At 37.5% G+C, this 18,913-nt stretch overlaps 1 protein-coding gene across 3 annotated transcripts in view; it reads right to left on the bottom strand.

Moving 5' to 3' along the window:
• Positions 1-4,559: 4,559 nt before the first annotated feature.
• The window catches only part of Zdhhc15 (zinc finger DHHC-type palmitoyltransferase 15), a 91,361-nt gene continuing 77,007 nt past the window's right edge, over positions 4,560-18,913 (bottom strand). Inside the window, exons 10-11 of one of the 3 annotated variants that reach the window (XM_051179191.1) lie at positions 9,741-9,817; positions 4,560-6,357 (exon numbers count right to left, since the gene is read on the bottom strand). In XM_051179191.1, the coding sequence (XP_051035148.1) occupies positions 9,771-9,817 (47 nt within the window). In that variant the 3' untranslated portion in view covers positions 4,560-6,357; positions 9,741-9,770. The remainder of the gene's footprint in view (positions 6,358-9,740; positions 9,818-18,913) is intronic. The other 2 variants (XM_051179189.1, XM_051179190.1) reach the window with 2 other exon arrangements.

Genomic DNA, 18,913 nt, shown 5'->3' on the forward strand with positions numbered 1-18,913 from the left:
TAGATTTGAAAATTTCTGTTGCTTATATCATGAAGAAAATGCATACTAATATGTTTACTTGTTCCTATATAAAGCATTCTACATATTTACATCTTTATGTCTATAAAGTTTCTTTTTGAATGTTTATGCCTTAAATTTCCTTGGTAACAACCTTAACTCAAATAAGATTCTTACATAGAGGCTTCCTTTATGTCTTTTTTAATCTAGAAAGAGATTAGTTTTCTTTTGTTTCTAGTACATTGTGAAGCAAATTAAAGCTGTTTGCAGCATTGCATTGTAATATGTCAAATGGTATTTTCAGCACAGATTTTTAACAAAGTAAATACATTTTTAAAGTCTAAATCTAAATAAAAGACTCATTTCTGGGTTTCTGTTGAGCCTGACCTGTATACGTTGGGCCTTTCCCAAGTGGTTTCAATTTTCCATTATTATTTAGTCAGCCAGTCACCAAACTTGAGCTGGCTGGGCTCTCCATTTTAGTGATGTCTGCCTTCTTTGATGGCTAATTTGAGGGGAGAAGGATTTCCATTTTGTTTTGTAATGAACATTTTTTGTGCAAATGATACATTTATTGATGGAGTTCTTATTTCTTTGTGTCTGTGGATGTGGAAAGCAGAGGGCAATGTCTTCTGTCACCTACCTTGCTTTTCAGGCAGGATCTCTCATTAAACCTGTATGTAGCTCACTGATTCCTTGAGGCAGGCTGGTGAGCAAGCCATGAGGATGCTCATCTTTGCTTCCTTGGTGTTTATAGGCACATACAACCACATCTAGCTTAAAAAACAACCCAATTCTTTATTGATTCTTTGGGAATTTCACATCATTCACCTAATCCTGATCACCTCCCAGCCCCTCCATATCTGCCCCTTGTAGTGGGATATTCACTTTGTCTCCTTCTGTGGCACTGACCATGCCCATTGGGGGAGGTGGAGCCAGGGGCGGAAGTGACCTGTGGAAGGAGGTCTGAGGAGGAGCTGGGGGAAGCTCTCTTGCTGGCGGGTGGAGGAGAGCATCCGGTGGAACTTGCTGGTGTTCATCTGTCTAGGTTGTAAATTATTTCTCCCTGAATAAACATCTATTAGGCCTATTTGTTTATCCTGATCCTTATTTAACTGCAATATCTGCCCCTCACCTCTGAAACATGTCCCCTAAAAGAATCCCCTCAAATTAATTAAAAACAAAACAAAACAAACCCACAACCTAGCACCTGTGTCTTTCTTATACTTCTTTATCCATCTTAGTGGCATCAGGAGCTGTGCTCTGTCATGCAATATACCCCTTGGTACAATCAGCCCCACCTGCAAAACGTTCATTGCAGTGAGTCATTGATCTGGTTCAAGGTCTCTAGCACATCATCATTGGACCTTCACCGAAACTCCTGTCAACATCCTGCTGTTGCCTGGAGTCATGGAGATCTTACAGTTACACACCTGGATTTTTATGTGGATGCTGGACATCTGAACTCGGGTCCTTATCAAGCCACCTTGTCTTCCCTAAAGTAAATCTTTCAGAGAGCTTACTTGATGATGCTGGTTTCAAATATTTCTCTAAGTGTATAATGTGTGGTTTAGGAGCAAGTGGGCTAATACATTTTTCTCTCAGGACTATTACTTTTTATTCAGGTGATATACTTCTGGTGACCAAAATGCATAGTTCTCAGTATGAGAAAAACCAAACCAGACTCATGAGCTTGTTTAGTCACATAAAGCAAGATTTTCCTTCCTTCCTTCTTCCCTCCCTCCCTCCCTCTCTCCCTCCCTCCCTCCTTTCTTTCCTTTCTATCATAATTGCAAAGTAACAGACAGAAGGCGTGTGAGGCTGAGCAGAGGCTGAACATGATTAAGTGCCATTAGCCTGGTCAGTGTTCTATCAAAAAGCCATTACTGTTAATTTCTCAGCTCTACTCATGTAAAAGAAAAACACTGAAAGTGGAAGAGAGGGTGTTCACAAGATGAGATCTTACAAGAGTATATGCCACACCTACCAACCCACCTGGGAGTGAGCAAACTATTGTTTCCCCGGAAATGAGACATAAAGAACCTGCCATCAGAGTGGCTCGAAGCTCTAGCCTTTTACCAATATTGTTTTCCAAATTATGACATAGAAAAAACACAATAAATTTATGTATATAGTTTTAATAAAGGACATAGGAAGATAAAGCTGAACAGCATTTTTCAGTATTTCTGCAGCAAGACATATGTTTTTAAGAATAATATATACAGTCACTGTAAGCAGACTGATGGCAAAAGGGATTTACAGCATATTGGCAACTTGAGCTTAACTGTGGAAGTCCCCAGTGTCTGTCCTTTTCTGGCTCTCCAATACATTCCATACATTATCAAGATCCAGTTCCAGGTTTCCTGCTGTATTCCTCTGCTGATTTAGACAGCAGGCTGAAAGCAATTATTCTTTGAATGCATCTTATTTTATTGTTCTTTTCTTTTAACAATCTCCTACCAAAACTTATATCCTGATAGATTGAATTCACTGTGTATTTTAAATCATTCTGTAGGCAGTTGCTAACTAGGCTGCTCTGAAGAACACATTTAATGGTTTTGAACACTGTGCAGGACACAGCCTTAGCCCTTTTGGGGAAATAAACAAGACAAGGGTTGCATGCTGGTAAGAGCCACCCATTCCTTACTATGTTACATAATACCCACATGCAAAGGCTACAGTGTAATATGGTATATTGTAGGTATGGTTAAAGAAATGCAAATGTAGCATACAGTGTCAATCATTTCCTTCTGACTGGTCAGAGTGCATGGATTGTCTGCAAACACGGAACTTGCAATATTACCTGAGGATCTTGTCCTCTGTGTGTCTGCACAGAACATGTCTTTCAGCCTAACTGAGTCTCTTAGCTACTCTAACAGCAGATATTTTAGAACAGATTAACGAAATGTTCACTTTCTGGGATTTTGGGCTTCATTTAAAAGGAGAGAACAGAATCATCCCTATAAATATTTGCTCTAATGACCTAGCAGTCTGCCATAAAAGAAGGGTGTACATTCATGTCCATATAAATCTACACATATGTGGATATGTGTGAAAAGAGATGAAAGGGATAGTCTGTGCTACATTCCTGTCATTTGGGTCTGGTCAAATCTTAGGTGTAGTTTGCAGTAATGTATACAAAGTATTCTTGAACATGTGCCTGGACTGTGCTGGGATATCTACTAACATACATGTCTACACTCTGCAATTTGGCACGAATGTGAGGAAGACATTGTTTTCCCTGGAAAAGGGAACCCTGAGAATGGGCTGTCTGAGTGCTACAGATTATGGCCCTGGCCGATGCCATGTAGTGCGAAATACATATGTCATATGGGGCCAGTGAGGGGAAGAGGCACATATTGCATTAGAAAATAAAGAGCTCTCTAAATCACAAACCTCAAGGTTTTGGAGACAGAGGGATTCTTGTGGACTTTGATTCTGTTCTCTTTGCTCTTGGTGGTCTAAGTTGCCCCATAGTAATTCTTGTACTAGGATGTTAAGCCTCTCTAACAGTGGGCTAGCCTCTCTAACAGTGGGCTAGCCTCTCTAACAGTGGGCTGTCCATAATATCTATGTGCTGTTGGATGGCACTTTATGTCTTTTATCTTCAATTTTTGGAAAACAGTTTCCATTCTGTCTCTTTCCAAGGACATTGTTGGAACCAACAGAAAATTAATGAAGTACTCTAGGCTCTACAAGAAAATATTCTGCGCACTGAGAGCACATTTTTTTTTTTTGCTCAGAAATACTGTAATGGTTAAACTTTTCATTCCAGTCCTGCAAATAAAAATATGTAAGAGCACTCAGGAGTTACATAGCACCTTTCAGCTGTGGGATATTAACCACAAGTAGCTTCATTTTCCAACTTTGGAAAAAGAGTACCAAAGATTGAGGAATGAGATCCCACAAAAGTTAATGGTCAGGGTTCCAAGGAAAAGAAATCAAACAAGTGAGGTCAGGGTGTGCTGATTATAAAACAAACCCGTCTTCTTGATCAATAACTAACCACTTAGATGCCTATATACAGTAATCAATACACAGCGAATCTATATATAGGGGTGTAATCAATGTCTATAAACTAATGGGGTCAGGATCCTAAAGCAAGAATAGGGTTTCTTCTTTCTCCAAGCACCCAGAGAAACCCCTGGTTTATTTGGCCTTTTGGAGGCAGCGTAAGTCTTAAGACACTGGACAATCAGCTTGCATTAACCTGAGCTTTACCATTCATCTACTTCCATGTCATTTCCTAACATTGTCCTTTGTGACATGAACTCTAGGAGGGCTGAATACTAGCTGACACACTCTACAGAGGAGACTTTCCTGATACCTTCCTGACTGCGTCATAGCCTTAGCTCCTGGACCTTAGCAGAGATCAAAGGTGGGGTTGGGGAAGGATGCTTTGATGCTGACTTGCTATGAAGTGCTCCTTTCAGCCTCTTAGAGAAGGGTGTATTTGTATAGGACTAGGAGGCAAGGCCTGTGAATCCTAGAGCCATATGGATAGCCAAATATGTTTCCAAGGGAAACATGGACAAGAGGGTACTTTAGGAGTATAGAAAGGAAAAGTTCTTTCTACATGACTATTAACTTACACCATGAATCCATCATACACAGTCTTCTAGGTCTCTCCTTAGCCTGTGAATTTTAGAAGCAGTCCCTAGGCCCTCGCCCTAGTAGACTTATTTATGTTTTGGATTCTCTCAAATAAAATGCAGACTGCAATCTATTTATTTGATGCTAAATGTCTCACCTTGGCTAAAATGACCTAGGGAGTCCAAATGGACCCATTTGGTTGTTGCTTTAAATAGCTGAATTGTTTTCCTTCTCAGTTGCACTGGCACCCCAATACAGATTTGTTTGTGATAGGCAACTCTTTTTCACCCAGAGACATTTTAGAGAGAATAATTTAGTAAACCCAACTGTCTCTTAAGGAGTTCAATTCCTTGATAACTGTGAGCTGCCTGTAACTCCCACTGATCTCTGTTAAGAGTTGGGGCTTTTATTGTCAGCAGCTGTGCATTAGAGTGCTGGTTGAAAAATGAAAAACATCAATACTCTTAGGTACTATTATTATAAAGAAGCAGCATTAGTGTCCATCTCATTGATCCAGGCACTAGGACTGAAAGGAAGGCTGGTTATAAATAAGTGGGGAAATGGATGTAAACTCTCTTAATGGCTGAGCTGCCACCGAAGCTTAAAAGAGAGGACTGGAATATCACTGTTCAGTTAACTCTGTACATTAACTCCTGCTGTGAAAACATAGACCTTTAGCTAATCCTCAGGCTAGTGTCATATTTGGAACTTTACCTTCTTCAACAGAATTTTAATTATACTGAAAATCACCTTAAATCCTTTTTATAAAATGGATGGTCTATAACTTAGGCTTATAGTATTTCTACTATTATAAAAGTAATTTACAAAGGCTAAAATAAAGCTATATAGCAGAGAAATGAATAACAGAATTTTGACCATAGCCTGGCATTGAAAGTTTTAAAGAAAGTATTTCCCCTTTTTGTTTGTTTGTTTTCAAGATAGGGTTTCCTTATGTAACCCAAGTTGCCTGGAACTCACAATGTAGAACAACCAGGCTGGTCATGACTTTGCAGTAATCCCTTCCCCTGCTTCCCAAATGCTGGGATGACAGGCATGCTCCATCATGCTCTGCCTTAAAATGCTAATGTTATGCTTACTGAAATGGAAGTCTGATATGGTCTGACCTATTAGCTTTCAGAAATTTCTGTGACAGGACAGAGTTTGCATTGTTGCTCAATTCTCAACAGGACCTTGGTCACAGTCTACTTAATCTCATTCTTAAATTTCAGACATGTGATATATAGCGTTTGTTCAGAGTTCATCAAATATTTAAATTGGTATTTAGGTGAAGAGCATGATTAAATACAATCCTCAGTTTTTAAACCTTGATTTTTGGCAGAACTCTGTTGCACATACACATGTTTATATATGCCCATGAACATAAGCTGCAAACACATGCTGACTCCCCTCAATACCAGAAAGACCCTGCAGAGAGACATGATTAATAGCCGTTCATGGGGGAATTAGACTCCATGGTAATCTTCTGAATTCCTTTTTACCCAACTAGTTGCATATAAAGATATATATTTTACACTTAGGCTTTCATGGATTGGGGAAGGGTAAGAAAGAAAAACTGGCTTGAAGCAATTGTTTACAAAATGAGTTCAGTCAGCAAAGTCAATTTGCAAAGTCCTGAAACATCTGCACAGCATGTATTTGATGGAACACCCAAACTGTGAAGCTTTCTATCCAACATGGTGACTTATTTTGAGGATTAGAGTGGTTCTCAACATTGAAGTCTGTAAGCCTCATGGGAGATGGTGGTTCCTGGGGACAAAAAGCAGAAGTTTACAGATGAGTTGAACAACTGTGAATGATTGCATAGTGACACCTAGTTCATAATAATTTGTATCCACTAAAATAATTTTATGAAAGTATGTTTTAAAAAGACAAATATGGCTTAGGGGGTAAAGGCACTTGCTGCCAAGCCTGATGACCTGAGTTCAAACCCCTGAACACATATGGCCCTATGCAAATGGTTCCAACTGATTTCTTTTCAAAGACAGCATTCATAGTCTTATTCCTAATAATGAAAAGATACACAGAACCTTAAAGTTACATTCATTTTATACCGATACACACACACACACACACACACACACACACACACACACACACAGAACTTCATTCATACAGCATTTTACATAATCCTATTAGTTGCTCTTTAAAATAACAATTTTAATCATTGTATAATATTTTAAAAATTTTAATAATATTTTAATAGCATGATGGAGTAGCTTGTGTCATCAATCTCCTATTACTAGATACTTCTTTCTATTTTTAAAAATTCTCACATTATAATAAATTAATAAATAACCATATAGATCTATGGTTAATTCACTTAAATACATTCCCAAAATGCAGTTAGTTATTAGATAAAATATTATGAACATGTTAAGGCTTTTACATATGTCACCAACTTGCCTTTACACAAATGAGTGATATATGAATTTGAACATATCAGTAATGAATATGAATACTTGTCTCAGTGTGTCTTTGCCAATACTAGGTAGTATAATTCATAAAACCTGGTTAAATCAGTAATTATGGTAATTTATACTTTACAATGAAATTGAATAATTTTCTAATTTACTTATTAATTTTGATTGTATTACTACATCTTTTGTCCATTTTCTAACTTGTGTGTTTTTCTTTCCTTAATGAGTTGCAATAAATTATTAAATTAAGGATGCTAATTTCTGTATGATGCATATTTTACAAATAGTTTCCCACATTGGTTCTTCCATTTTGAATGAGATATGTAGAATCAGTGAGTCTTTGTGTAAAGATTATGGAAATACTTTTTTATATACAAAAACTGAAACAAAGTAAAAAGTGTTTGTTAATTTTTACTTTGAGATTTTATTTTTATTTTATGTGTGTTGGTTTTCTGCCTGCAGGTATGTCTGTGCACTTGTGTATACAGTGCAAATAGAGGCCAAATCTTCTGGAATTGGAGAGTCATGAGCCACTATGTGGTTTCTGGGAACTAAATCATGGTCTTCTGGAAAAATAGCCAATGCTCTTAACCACTGAGCCACCTCTTCAGCCTCAATGTTTTCTAACTCTAAGTTACAAACATGGGGATTCATTCCTTATTTTTTCTTTAATTAAAAATGCTCTTCAAGCTGGGCATTCGTGGTGCATGCCTTTAGTCCCAGTACTCGGGAGGCAGAGGCAGGCGGATCTCTATGAGTTCGAGGCCTGCCTGGTATACAGAGTGAGTTCCAGGACAGACCCCAAAACAATACAGAGAGAACCAAAACAAACAAACAAAAAAATGCTCTTCAAAATAAAATAAAGGAAATATATACAAAGCTATAGTTTTTGACATATGTAATGTTTTCTGTTATTCTATGGATAGATATTCAAGTTGATATCAGATTAGAGATTTTACAAATATCATTATAGTCACTATCTATATATGTCTTTAAAAGTCTTCATAGCTCTGGCTGTCCTGGAACTTACTATGTATACCAAAGATCTTCCTCTGCCTCTCAAGGGCTTGGATTAATGGCATTCACCCCCACACCCAATGTTCCCTCAAATGTTCTTCTATTATAATCAGAACATGTCTTTGTTTTTTCCACAAAACCAACCATCCAATTTATTTGGACAGTGTTCCCTTGAAAAGGTATTGCTTAGAGGCAATTTTGCTTCCCTGGGGAAGTAGAAGCAATGCATTTCATGGTTTAATATTCATTCAGGATGTCCATGAGAGCTTAGGAGGAATCACATGGTTATGTAAATTTGGGAAGTATCTTACTCCACTTTGGGGGATTCACAATATTCCTTAATATATTAAAAATCTTAATATGTACTGACATAAAGTCAAGTTCCCATTGACTTGGGTGGGAGATAGCAAGAAAGGTTGTGATAGTCAAATAAATCCAAAGGGTGACTATAATTGTGAGTCACAAAACCCATAGCACATTGAAAGTCCCATGAATTTCTACACTAATTATGCTTATATCCATATATTCCTAAGTGTACCTACTCTTCAGTAACACTTTTCCATTAAACAATTATTTACTAAAATACTGGCATTTTAGACTACCTTAGGACACATGCTAAAATAAAGAAGCATCCTTGATAACCAAAATATACATATTACTAGATATTATAATTTACCTTACCAAAATATCAAACATTTCATCAAGGGATTGAAAAAGAAAACTAACTTAACTGTTGTCTATTTTAACCTTTAGTTATAATTGAAGCTGCATGGCCAAGGGTCCATTGGGCCTTTAAGTTCAGTGTTACAAGGGGTGATTGGATGCCATACAGCCCTGGGTTGCAATTTTAGCTGAGCCTTGACAACTGTGTAACCTCAGTTAAGTGGTTACATGTATTTCAGTTTTCTCATAAGAAAATGTGAATGGCTAACAGTCACCTTGTAGAGTTGATGGAAGTGCTTCCTAAACTAGCTGCACATACAAGCTCTTTGTGTCAGTCCGTAGCACAAGTTGTACAGGGAAAGGATTGAAGACAGGAGAACCCATGGACAGATTAAGAGGCTTCTGAGTAACTGCTATCCTTTACATGGGAAAAGAAGTGACTTCTTCCCAGTTCAGAGCTTTGAGCTCCATGATATTTCTATAATGAAGTCTCCTTTTAATATGGAATTACACTGCTCTTATTTACTTGTAAGTATTGCAAAGAGAAGGCTGTTCAGCTTTTCAGCAGGTCAAAGAGAATTCTGTGCAAAGTGCTGCCTGCTACTGATAACAAATTAGTAACATTTAGAAGGGTTGGAATACAGGGAGGCTGCTCTTTGCCTGCTAGTGGGTAAGAGTAGGTTATTAACAGACGTAATGGAGTCAGGCACAAAGAACTTATTGTAATCTGTATTGTTTCAGAGACCCGGTATGCACCACGACAAGGTTTATAATTCATGGTATGAAAAGAAATAATATGAATGGGATATTTAGCTGTTTTTGGATCCCCTGAGGTCTTTTAGCACAAGTGAAGTACGTGTGAATTTGTAGGGAATAAAGGCATCTTTTTCAGTACATTGCACAGGGAAATTATGCACAGACCTTCTCCTGTGTGCAACGAGGGTGAAGAATTTAACACCTTGCTCACCAGAATGAGAGCACACTCCTTTTCTAGTTCTGTGGCACTAAATGTGCCTCCTTCAGAGTACTGACCTATTGGAGATGCAGAAAACATGGAAACTGCTACGTTTCTGTCTCCACAGCAAGTATTGATGAGCCTTCTGGATAATCTGTAAGATGAAAAAGTACAGGTGAATGTGTCCCTCAGAGATCTATGCTGCTTGGTCCCCAGTGTGATAGCACTGAGTGATGGAAACTTTCAGAAACAGGGTCTGGCAGAAGGTACTTAGGTTACTGGGAATTCTAGCCTCGGAAGCAACGCTGTAGTACTTATGGAAGCCGCAATCAAAGCTTCTCCCAGTGTTTGATCCTTTCTGCATTTCTGATAGTGCACCAAGTTGTGCTGCAGGGATGGGTATGGGAGGATTTGCGATGCCACTGTCACCATATTGTCCCAACCCTCCAGCCACCAGAACTGGGAGACACACATAAACTACTTCATAAAGTATATAGCCTCTGATGTTTGTTTCTAATATAGCTTTTCAAGACATGGTTTTTCTGTGTAACAGCCCCGGCTGTCCCCAAACTCACAGAGATCTGCCTGCCTCTGCCTCCCTAGTGCTAGGATTAAAGGCACGTAACACCATGACCAGATTGATGACTTTTTATATTAACAGAAAATGGACCAAAATGGTAAAGAAACATCTTATATGGACAGATATTTGTTCAATCTCTGGAGGTGGCCAACATCTGCAGAGCTGAAAAGACCGGTATTCTATACAGAAACCTTTACATATATAGGCATTTATATGCCAAGAGCCGCTTGGTCTTCTCTACTACTGATATTTTATTTATCAGCATAGTCTGATCCATAATGCCGGCTGGTATTGGACTTACATCGCTGTGATAACAGCTCAGTGCCATCTGTCTTTAATGAAGAGTTTTGGGTCTCATTACTCCCAAAATTACCCTATCTCATTGTTATTCCACTGCACACAAGTGAGAGAGCTATTACAGTATTTTAGGTGTTGGTGTGTTTCTGAAAATGAATGAAGGATCTAGAAAAGAAGAGGTTTGGGGATTAATAAGAAACCTCATTCTTGGCACAAATATTTAGTTTCTGACCTTCAGCTTTTTGTAGGTGGAAAATACATCCTGAGTCACTTTGCTTAATGTACAGATAAACGCTTTCTTCACATTTCCAGCCTAATAATGTACTTGGCATTTTGACATAATAATGTTCACAGTGGTCATCTCTTACAGCATCTAGTAAATTTTCTTTTATGAAATCAATGTGCAATTCAAAGTGCTCCCAAAAGTGTGAGATCTCTGAAGACTGAGGCTAACTAGTCAAGGTGGGCTACTTTTGCCACGACAGGCTGGCTGAGTTAACTCACGCTACTGAGTTAATCAGACTGACTTCGTAGCCATGGCAGTTTCTTCAAGCAATTGAGGAAAGCAAAAGTGACTCTAAAGACGTTTGTCTTTATAATCAGGACACTAGGGCTGGAGAGATATCTGAGCCATTAAAGGCTAGGTTCACAACCACAAATATAAGAATCAGGACACTATTGTGGATGCAAGATTCCATCTTTTCCAGGATCTGAATCCTTTTCTTTCTGCCTCCCTCTCTCCCCTCCCCTTCCTCTCCCTCCCTCCCTTTCCTCCTTTCCCCCTCTGTCTCTCTGAGGGTTTTAATTTTCAGCCCCTTTGCATCAGCTTTCCATGTTCTGGTCTAACAGGTGAGTAGCTAGCTTCAGGGCAGAGTTAAGTCAGAAGCGAAATCGGATAAAGCATCCCACTTCAGTGAGGGCTGGAGAATAGCTCATTTGTAAAACAAAGAGAAATATAGGTAGCAAGTGCTCAAACATATGTCATGAACGTTCTGAGACAGCAATCAATAGCAGCAATGACAATTTTTTAAGTGTAGCAATTGTCCTGGCCTTGTTCCTGATAAGTGATGCTAACAAACTCTTTCAATGCTCATTACTAGCTGCTAGTTGGCTGTCTTGATACATTTTAGGTGTTTGGCAGTAAAATCTTTGAGAAGTTGATCTTTAGGATTTTGCTAACTGGATTTCTTTTATTTTTTTCTCAGAGTGACTCACACTCTGATTTGGCACAACACTCCCACCAAACAATTATCTGAATTAAAACTACGCTCTTGTGGGTACTGGCGCTCCAGATGAAAAACCTGATTTTCAATTTCCTTCATGGCATCCTTCCCAGGGTGAGATTAAGCTAAGACTGCATAGGTGAGGAATGAATTGAATAAAGGCAGAAACTTCAAAGAATTGTGCTCTGCGTAATAGAAGACAAATAACAGGATTTAGTAAGTCAATTCAATGCCTCCTACAGTCTGTACCTACCCCACTTCCTCCATCCCCCTGCTCCTGCTGCTTATGCAGTAGTGATTTCCCTATTATCCAATCAAAAGTATGTCAATTCAGTCTTACTGTATGCTGTTTAGCCCTGGTTTTCTTATGTTATCTAGGATCTCTCTCCCCACTTTTCTTTAATATCTAGGTTATCACATAAACTCTTACTCTATGAAGCAATGTGTGTGTGGGGGGTGTGTATTTTTAACCACTGATTCTCAGAAATTAGCAGAGTAGGGCAAGAGTGCAATGTAGAGAATCCAAGAACTTGAGTCATGATTGCTTCCTGACATATTACTCACTTCAAGTCATATTATCCTTTTTGTCCAGCCTCAGCCTTTTCATTTGTAAAGTAGAGGTGGGCACTCACAGTATTGTTGGATAGTCTCCCCTGAACTTTGTTTTCTGATATTCTAATCATGGCCCTCTTTCTCAGTCACAATTTCTTGTCCACACAGATGCATTTCAATGCACTTCCTTTCCTCTCTCTAGTTTTATTCTCTTACTTGATTATCTCCTCCAGCTTGCATTGTTTGAAATGCCATGTCTACACAAATGACTCCCACATATCTCTAGTCAGTGAGCTACCCCTAGCTATATAAAAAAAAGTCTCTTAGCCTTGACCTTTTTTCTCCATTTCTATAGTTACTGTCTGCCATGAAGCTATTATGACACATACTCAGCTTTCCGCTACTCTTCCCATTTCTTATTTCAAAATTCCAATTCATTCTGTGTCCCAGTGCTCCACTGATCTTTCTAAAATTTATCTTTTATTATATCAATACTAACGGAAAGTGATAATATTAATAACATCTATTTTTATCATATTACTTCCATTATGACGCATACCTGTTACCTATGAGTCATTTATTTCTGCCTAGTAACCTTAGAACATTTACCTCATCATCCTTTTCCCTCTTCCTTACCACCCTCACTGGCACTACTTCCCCCTTTATCAATGTATTCACTTCAACTCTTCAGAAAAGGAAAAATTAAAAGCATAGCAAGATGTTGTTTAGAGGCCAGTGGTCAAAACACTAGGTAGATATGATAAGGGAAAAGCAAGTGAGTATAGAGAAATATACAAAGAAAGAAATTTGGTCCCAGAATAAGGAAGCTATGTTAATAATGTGAGCTTACCAGGATCTTTAGTACATAATAGCATTCTTCTAAAAAGGGAGTTAGAAGCTGTTTGGCAAAAAAACTTCAGGTTCTGTTATTCAGCTTACCTTTTGACCCCCCAGTATCAGATAGGCTCAGAGCTGAAGAGAGATTGGAGAGAACGGAATTGAAACTGAGGTACAGAGAGAAGGGGCTTTTCCAAAAGTCACACTTTGAAACTAGCAACTGGGAACTCTTTCCCATGCCAGAACTTTGCTCATGCTTCTGCATCCTTCTATTTATGGCAAATGAGGCACAGGAACTGTTTCTTCTAAACAGAGCTTTAAAATGTATAAACTGAATATAGGATGGGAAAAAGGAGCGATATTGAGATGTACAGTAATTAACAGTTTGATTTGGAGACAGGATCTATTACTCTGTTGTGTGACATTGAGTTTATCTGATCTTGAGTTTCATTTTGCTCTATAAAATGGGATTACTGAACATTTATAACTCACAAAATTGGTTATGATTATTAAATGTAAGAGAGCATATAAGTCACTTGGCATGAAGAGGCAGATGTTAAGTCTCTGTCTTCAGAAAGTTCTTATCAAGTATCCATTTTCCAAAACTCTTTACTGTAACTAGGCTGTTTTTTCTTGCCAGTGTTAGATAGTTTGCATTCTATTTACATTATGAAGCCTTACATGATCAGGGAACCCATAGAAAATCATTCTTATTTTTATAGTATAAATTTTGTTATTGGGCTTATTTAATAAATAACATACAGTTCATTAAGCAGTGTGTGTGTGTGTGTGTGTGTGTGTGTGTGTGGGTGTGGGTGTGGATGTGTGGGTGTGTGTGTGTTTCATTGTGTAGTCCAGGATAGTCTCAAACTTAAAATCTTCCTGTCTCAGCCTCCAGAGTGTTGGATTTATAAGCATCCTCTGCCATTCTCAGAAAAGGATTGTATTGTAATATCTGCAATTTTAAGCAACTTTTGATATATGCCTTATCTTCCAAATAAATGGAAAGAATATTAGTTTCTCCTTTTTTTGCTGTAGTATTTCTGATTACTCATACAGACATCCTACCCTAGAATCACAATGTCTCTTGCACTTAAGAATAAGAAACAAAATAGTCTCTTGGAAAAGATCTGAAGGCTAATTTAGAAGGTGTTAGTATACATCAATGTGTCTTGCATTCCCATTTGAAAATTTGCTAAAACAGTTACCAAGTCTAAGAATGTTTCCATATCTGTGCCCATGTATTGTCCCCACATATCAAATTATGACTGTTTGAAGAAGTACTTTTTTTAAAGGAAGATAGCATGTGTTAGATGAGACTATATCCACCTCCTATGGTGATGTGTAATGATCTACAGACACCAGCAGATAGGTACAGTTAGACCCGAAGAGGTAAGTGGTGAAGTAATGTTTTCTTCAAGTAAGAGTCAATGGCTATCTTTGCCTGGAATATGATTGAACAGAAATTCACCAGAGAGCCATTTTCCAAGTAACACAGCTCTTGATTGAAAGGCCTCTTGTCTCGGAACTAGAGCTCTTGTGTACAGGATGTTCTTGGAGAGTTTGAGTTCTGATGAAGAGAAGGGCTCTCACCAGTCCTCTTAGAAGGTCCAGGGTTTAGAGCAATCTCTGCTACATGATGACAATATACTTTTTTTAGGAGTATCACTTCATCATCTTCTGAAGAGAACAGTTTCCTCATAAAACTCCCCTGATCAAAAACTTTCAGTAGTTCCTAGTCGCTGACAGAACAAAGATTTTGTTCTATGGACTCATCCAGTTTGATGCCAATTTATCTGCTGACTTGATACAATAAACTACTCATTTGATCAATAACACTCTGTATTGTGTTTTGGTGGGTAACGTTTCATGTATGTGTCTTTATCTCACTCAAATATTGCAAGACCCTTGAGTTCAAAGATGATACTATTTAATGACATTATGAATCCAATGTTCCAATTTCAGGACACTCTCAATGTATACTAGTTTATTTTCTTTTGCTATTCTTTCCAACAGGTGACTTGTTATCGAAGCAGAAACTAAAAGATTAAAAACAAGCCAGAAACATGCTCTACCTTGAGCGGTACTAATGGGTAGTATGTAAAGGAAGTTTGTACAAGCCAAGGAATAGGAAATCAGGGAGACTCAAGACTATTTAGGACTTTGCTTACTTGTTCCTGAGAGCCTATATGCTAAGTATTTCATATACTGGGGGAAAATCCATACATTCCAGGATAACTGTTCAACAATTAGAAGGCAGAAGATAGCGTCATCCAAGTATTGATTACCATGAAAAACAGAAGGTTATATTTACAAATTGAAGTGAATTTTTGGTTTCATACTATAGACTTTTTTTTTTTAACTTGAGAAAAACATCCCTGAAGACATAATGTAATTAAAAGTTATGAAATGGAATTCAAGTTTCATTTCAAGTCATGTTAGTGTTAAAAGCAGGTTTGTCTAGTTAAGGAAAATTTGAGCCATTTACTTCTGGATTCTTTGGAAATGTTTTTCTCATCACAGTTAACACACTGATTAGAGTGCATAATTTCCATGTTCCTTGACCTGGAGCTCTCTACTGGATTCTCAGAAAGGGTCATGGAAGACCTGTGTGAGAAGTCCTTTTAAACTGGATTTACCTTCTTTACTGGGAAATAAAGGAACTAAGTCTAATGGATACAAGGCCACATAATTACAATTGGCAAATGCTAACTTATTATCAATGTCAAAACTGAGTTTAATACCTAATCTGTTTTCAAAGTCTAGGTGAAGGAATTAATTGAAAGGCCAATTACTATTTGTTTAGATTTAGCATAGAAAATGAGAACTAGAAGTTCTTATAAACCCTGGAACAACCTGAGGCTTATGCTCTGGCTCTAAAGGAGCCTCACAGATTCAGGACCACTCGGGACTTAGTGACTCGCTTCCTAAGACTCTGGGCAATCCATAGCTAGGACAGCAACCTTATGGAGGCAGGGTTAAGGAAGATGTTAGATGATCAACCATGATATCCACTATATAATTCATTTTAGGTTTCTCTGTGGGAACAGAGAAACTATAGGTCATGTGAAGCTGCTTATTTGCATTAGTGTGAAAGGAAATCTCTGTGTAACATCCTTAGAGTAAATTTTCCCAACAAATAGGTTGAATTCTGATTTCTTGCAATGTATTTCTAAGAACATTTCTAGAGTAGCTAATATCATTAGTCAGTCATAGATGCTAATATTAGATTTATTTCCAGGTTATATTAGCCAGATGGTAGAGTAAGAGATCTTGGCCTTATTGCCCACAAAGAGCATACATTTGGAATCCATCCATTGGTTAAAATAATTCTGTAAGAGCTCATGAGTCAAATAAAAAAGCTGTAGCCATACAGTGAAAGAAGCAACCAAAACGAAGGACAGTATCATTTGCCTGTATCCCCTCATTTTCTAAAGTGGAGAACTCAGCAAAGGGACAGAATAACCCTAACAAAGAAGGAAAAGACACACATAAAAACCTATAAAGCAATCACACAAGAAACTGAAGATGAAACAAAGAAATGGAAATATATCTTGTGTTGACGAATTGGGAGAACCTACATGTCCATGCTACCAAAATTAGCTTATATATTCAACACAATCTGGATCAATATTACAATGGAATTTTTCATAAACAAAAATTAAAAAATTGAAAAGAACTATAAAAAAGTGTAAATAGCCAGAACAATCCTGATAAAGGCAAACTTGAGACACCATATTATTGCACCTTAAACTGTATTACAAACCTATGATAATAAAAAACAAAATAGAACTCACATAAAGGCAGGCACATAGGACAGTGAAACAAAAGGATTCCAGAAAGAAATCTAAGCATATACTATCAATTATTTTAAACAAGGGCATCATTAATACATATGACATTATACAATCACCACAAAAACACAGGAGAAATATCTTAAGAATGATTTTTAATATGACACCAGAAGCAAACAATAAATAAATGGGAGTTTACCACACCAAAAAGCCTGTTCACAGCAAAGTAACAACAAAATGAAAAAGCAACATATAAACCAGGAGAATATAACTGTGAACCACAAATCTGACAAGTATCCAATACAAATTATATCAAGGAATTCAGGCCAGTAGCAAAAGCCAACAAATAAGTGAATTTAAAATGATTAAGCTATATAAATAGACATTTCCCAAAGATGACAAGAGTATCTGAAAAAGTACTAAAATTCTTATTGATCATGGGCATGAAAATCAAAAGCACCATGAGATGCCATGTCATATCTGTTAGAATGCTGTTATAAAAAAAAAAAAATCAAAAGACAGGGCTATGGTATACCTCAGTGGTAGAATGCTTGCCTAGCATGGCCATGGCACTAGACCTAATCCTAAACCCACAAAAATAAGAAGACATAGAGAAAGCAATAGAGAAATAGAGAAAGCAATAGAGAAATGCATACCTTCATTCATTGTTGCTGAGAATGCAAATTGTTACAACTGCTATAGAGGTTTCTTTAACAATTAAAAATGGAAAAAAAATAAATAAAAGTTTAACTAAGATAAAGACTATTTTTAATATGTACTAATTTAAATAATAAAAGGACTTCTATAATCACAAAAAAAATGGAACTGCATACGACCATATGAGGCAGATATATTTCTTCTGGCCATATATTCACTGCCATGTTCATTGTGCATTATTCACAATAGCCAAGAAATAAGACTGACTAAAATGTGGATGGATATGTGAATAATGAATCTCTCTCTCTCTCTCTCTCTCTCTCTCTCTCTCTCTCTCTCTCTGTGTGTGTGTGTGTGTGTGTGTGTGTGTGTGTGTGTACACTACAGATTATTATTCATCTGTAGGGGCAGCAGAAGGAGAGATGGCATGAAAAGGTATTGGCCAAAGTATACAGTGGCCATTGTAGAGAATAGCATGAGGACTACTAGAAAATGCAGTACAACAGTGTTTTGAGATGTATATGCTACAGTGAAATGGTAACTGTAGCATATATCATCTCAAAACACTGTTGTACTGCATGTATGCATGCAAAAACTCACACTTTTACAGTAAAAATAAAAGACATAAGTGACTTATTTATTTGTGCTATAGTTTGAATTTTTAATGTCCCCTAAAGGCTCATTTGATAATAGTCTTAGTCCATGGGGTGACACTCCTGGAAGGTGTCAGAATCTTAAAGAGCTGAGGCCCATTGTAAAGTTTTTAGGTTACTGGGTAGGGACATACCTTTGAGGGAATATGTGTGTCCCAGTTCCTTACTCTTTTTTATTTTGCTTCAAGGCTATGAGGGGAGTGGTGTTTCTCAATGACAAGCTGCCATCATTATGGATGTCTTTATTAGCAGTCTAAAGCAATAGGACCAACTGATCATAGAGTGGAGCCTTCACTATACCTGTTCTCTTTAAAATTTGATTATCTTGTATTTCCTTACAGTGAGAAAAAAGTAACACATTTCACGGGTGGAAACAATCATAGCTCTGCAGCTGAAGTCTTTGCCAACATTTCTGTTAACATCACTATCTACAGAATACTGACTGTAGCTACTTTGCCTGAATTTCCACAGATGCTGCAACTCCAACAAACATTCATGATCAAAGTGTTCAGCTACTAATATGAGAAAGGCTAGTGTTGGAAAATGGCACAGGCTTTGTTACCCATTGCAATGAAAAAAGAACAAAGAACAATCAAAAAGGCATCGGAGCCATAAAGATAAAACTTATTAAGAAATCAATTCCATCAAAAAATAATA

This window comes from Phodopus roborovskii, unplaced genomic scaffold, assembly GCF_943737965.1.
Source record: "Phodopus roborovskii unplaced genomic scaffold, PHOROB, whole genome shotgun sequence".
Lineage (NCBI taxonomy): Eukaryota > Metazoa > Chordata > Mammalia > Rodentia > Cricetidae > Phodopus > Phodopus roborovskii.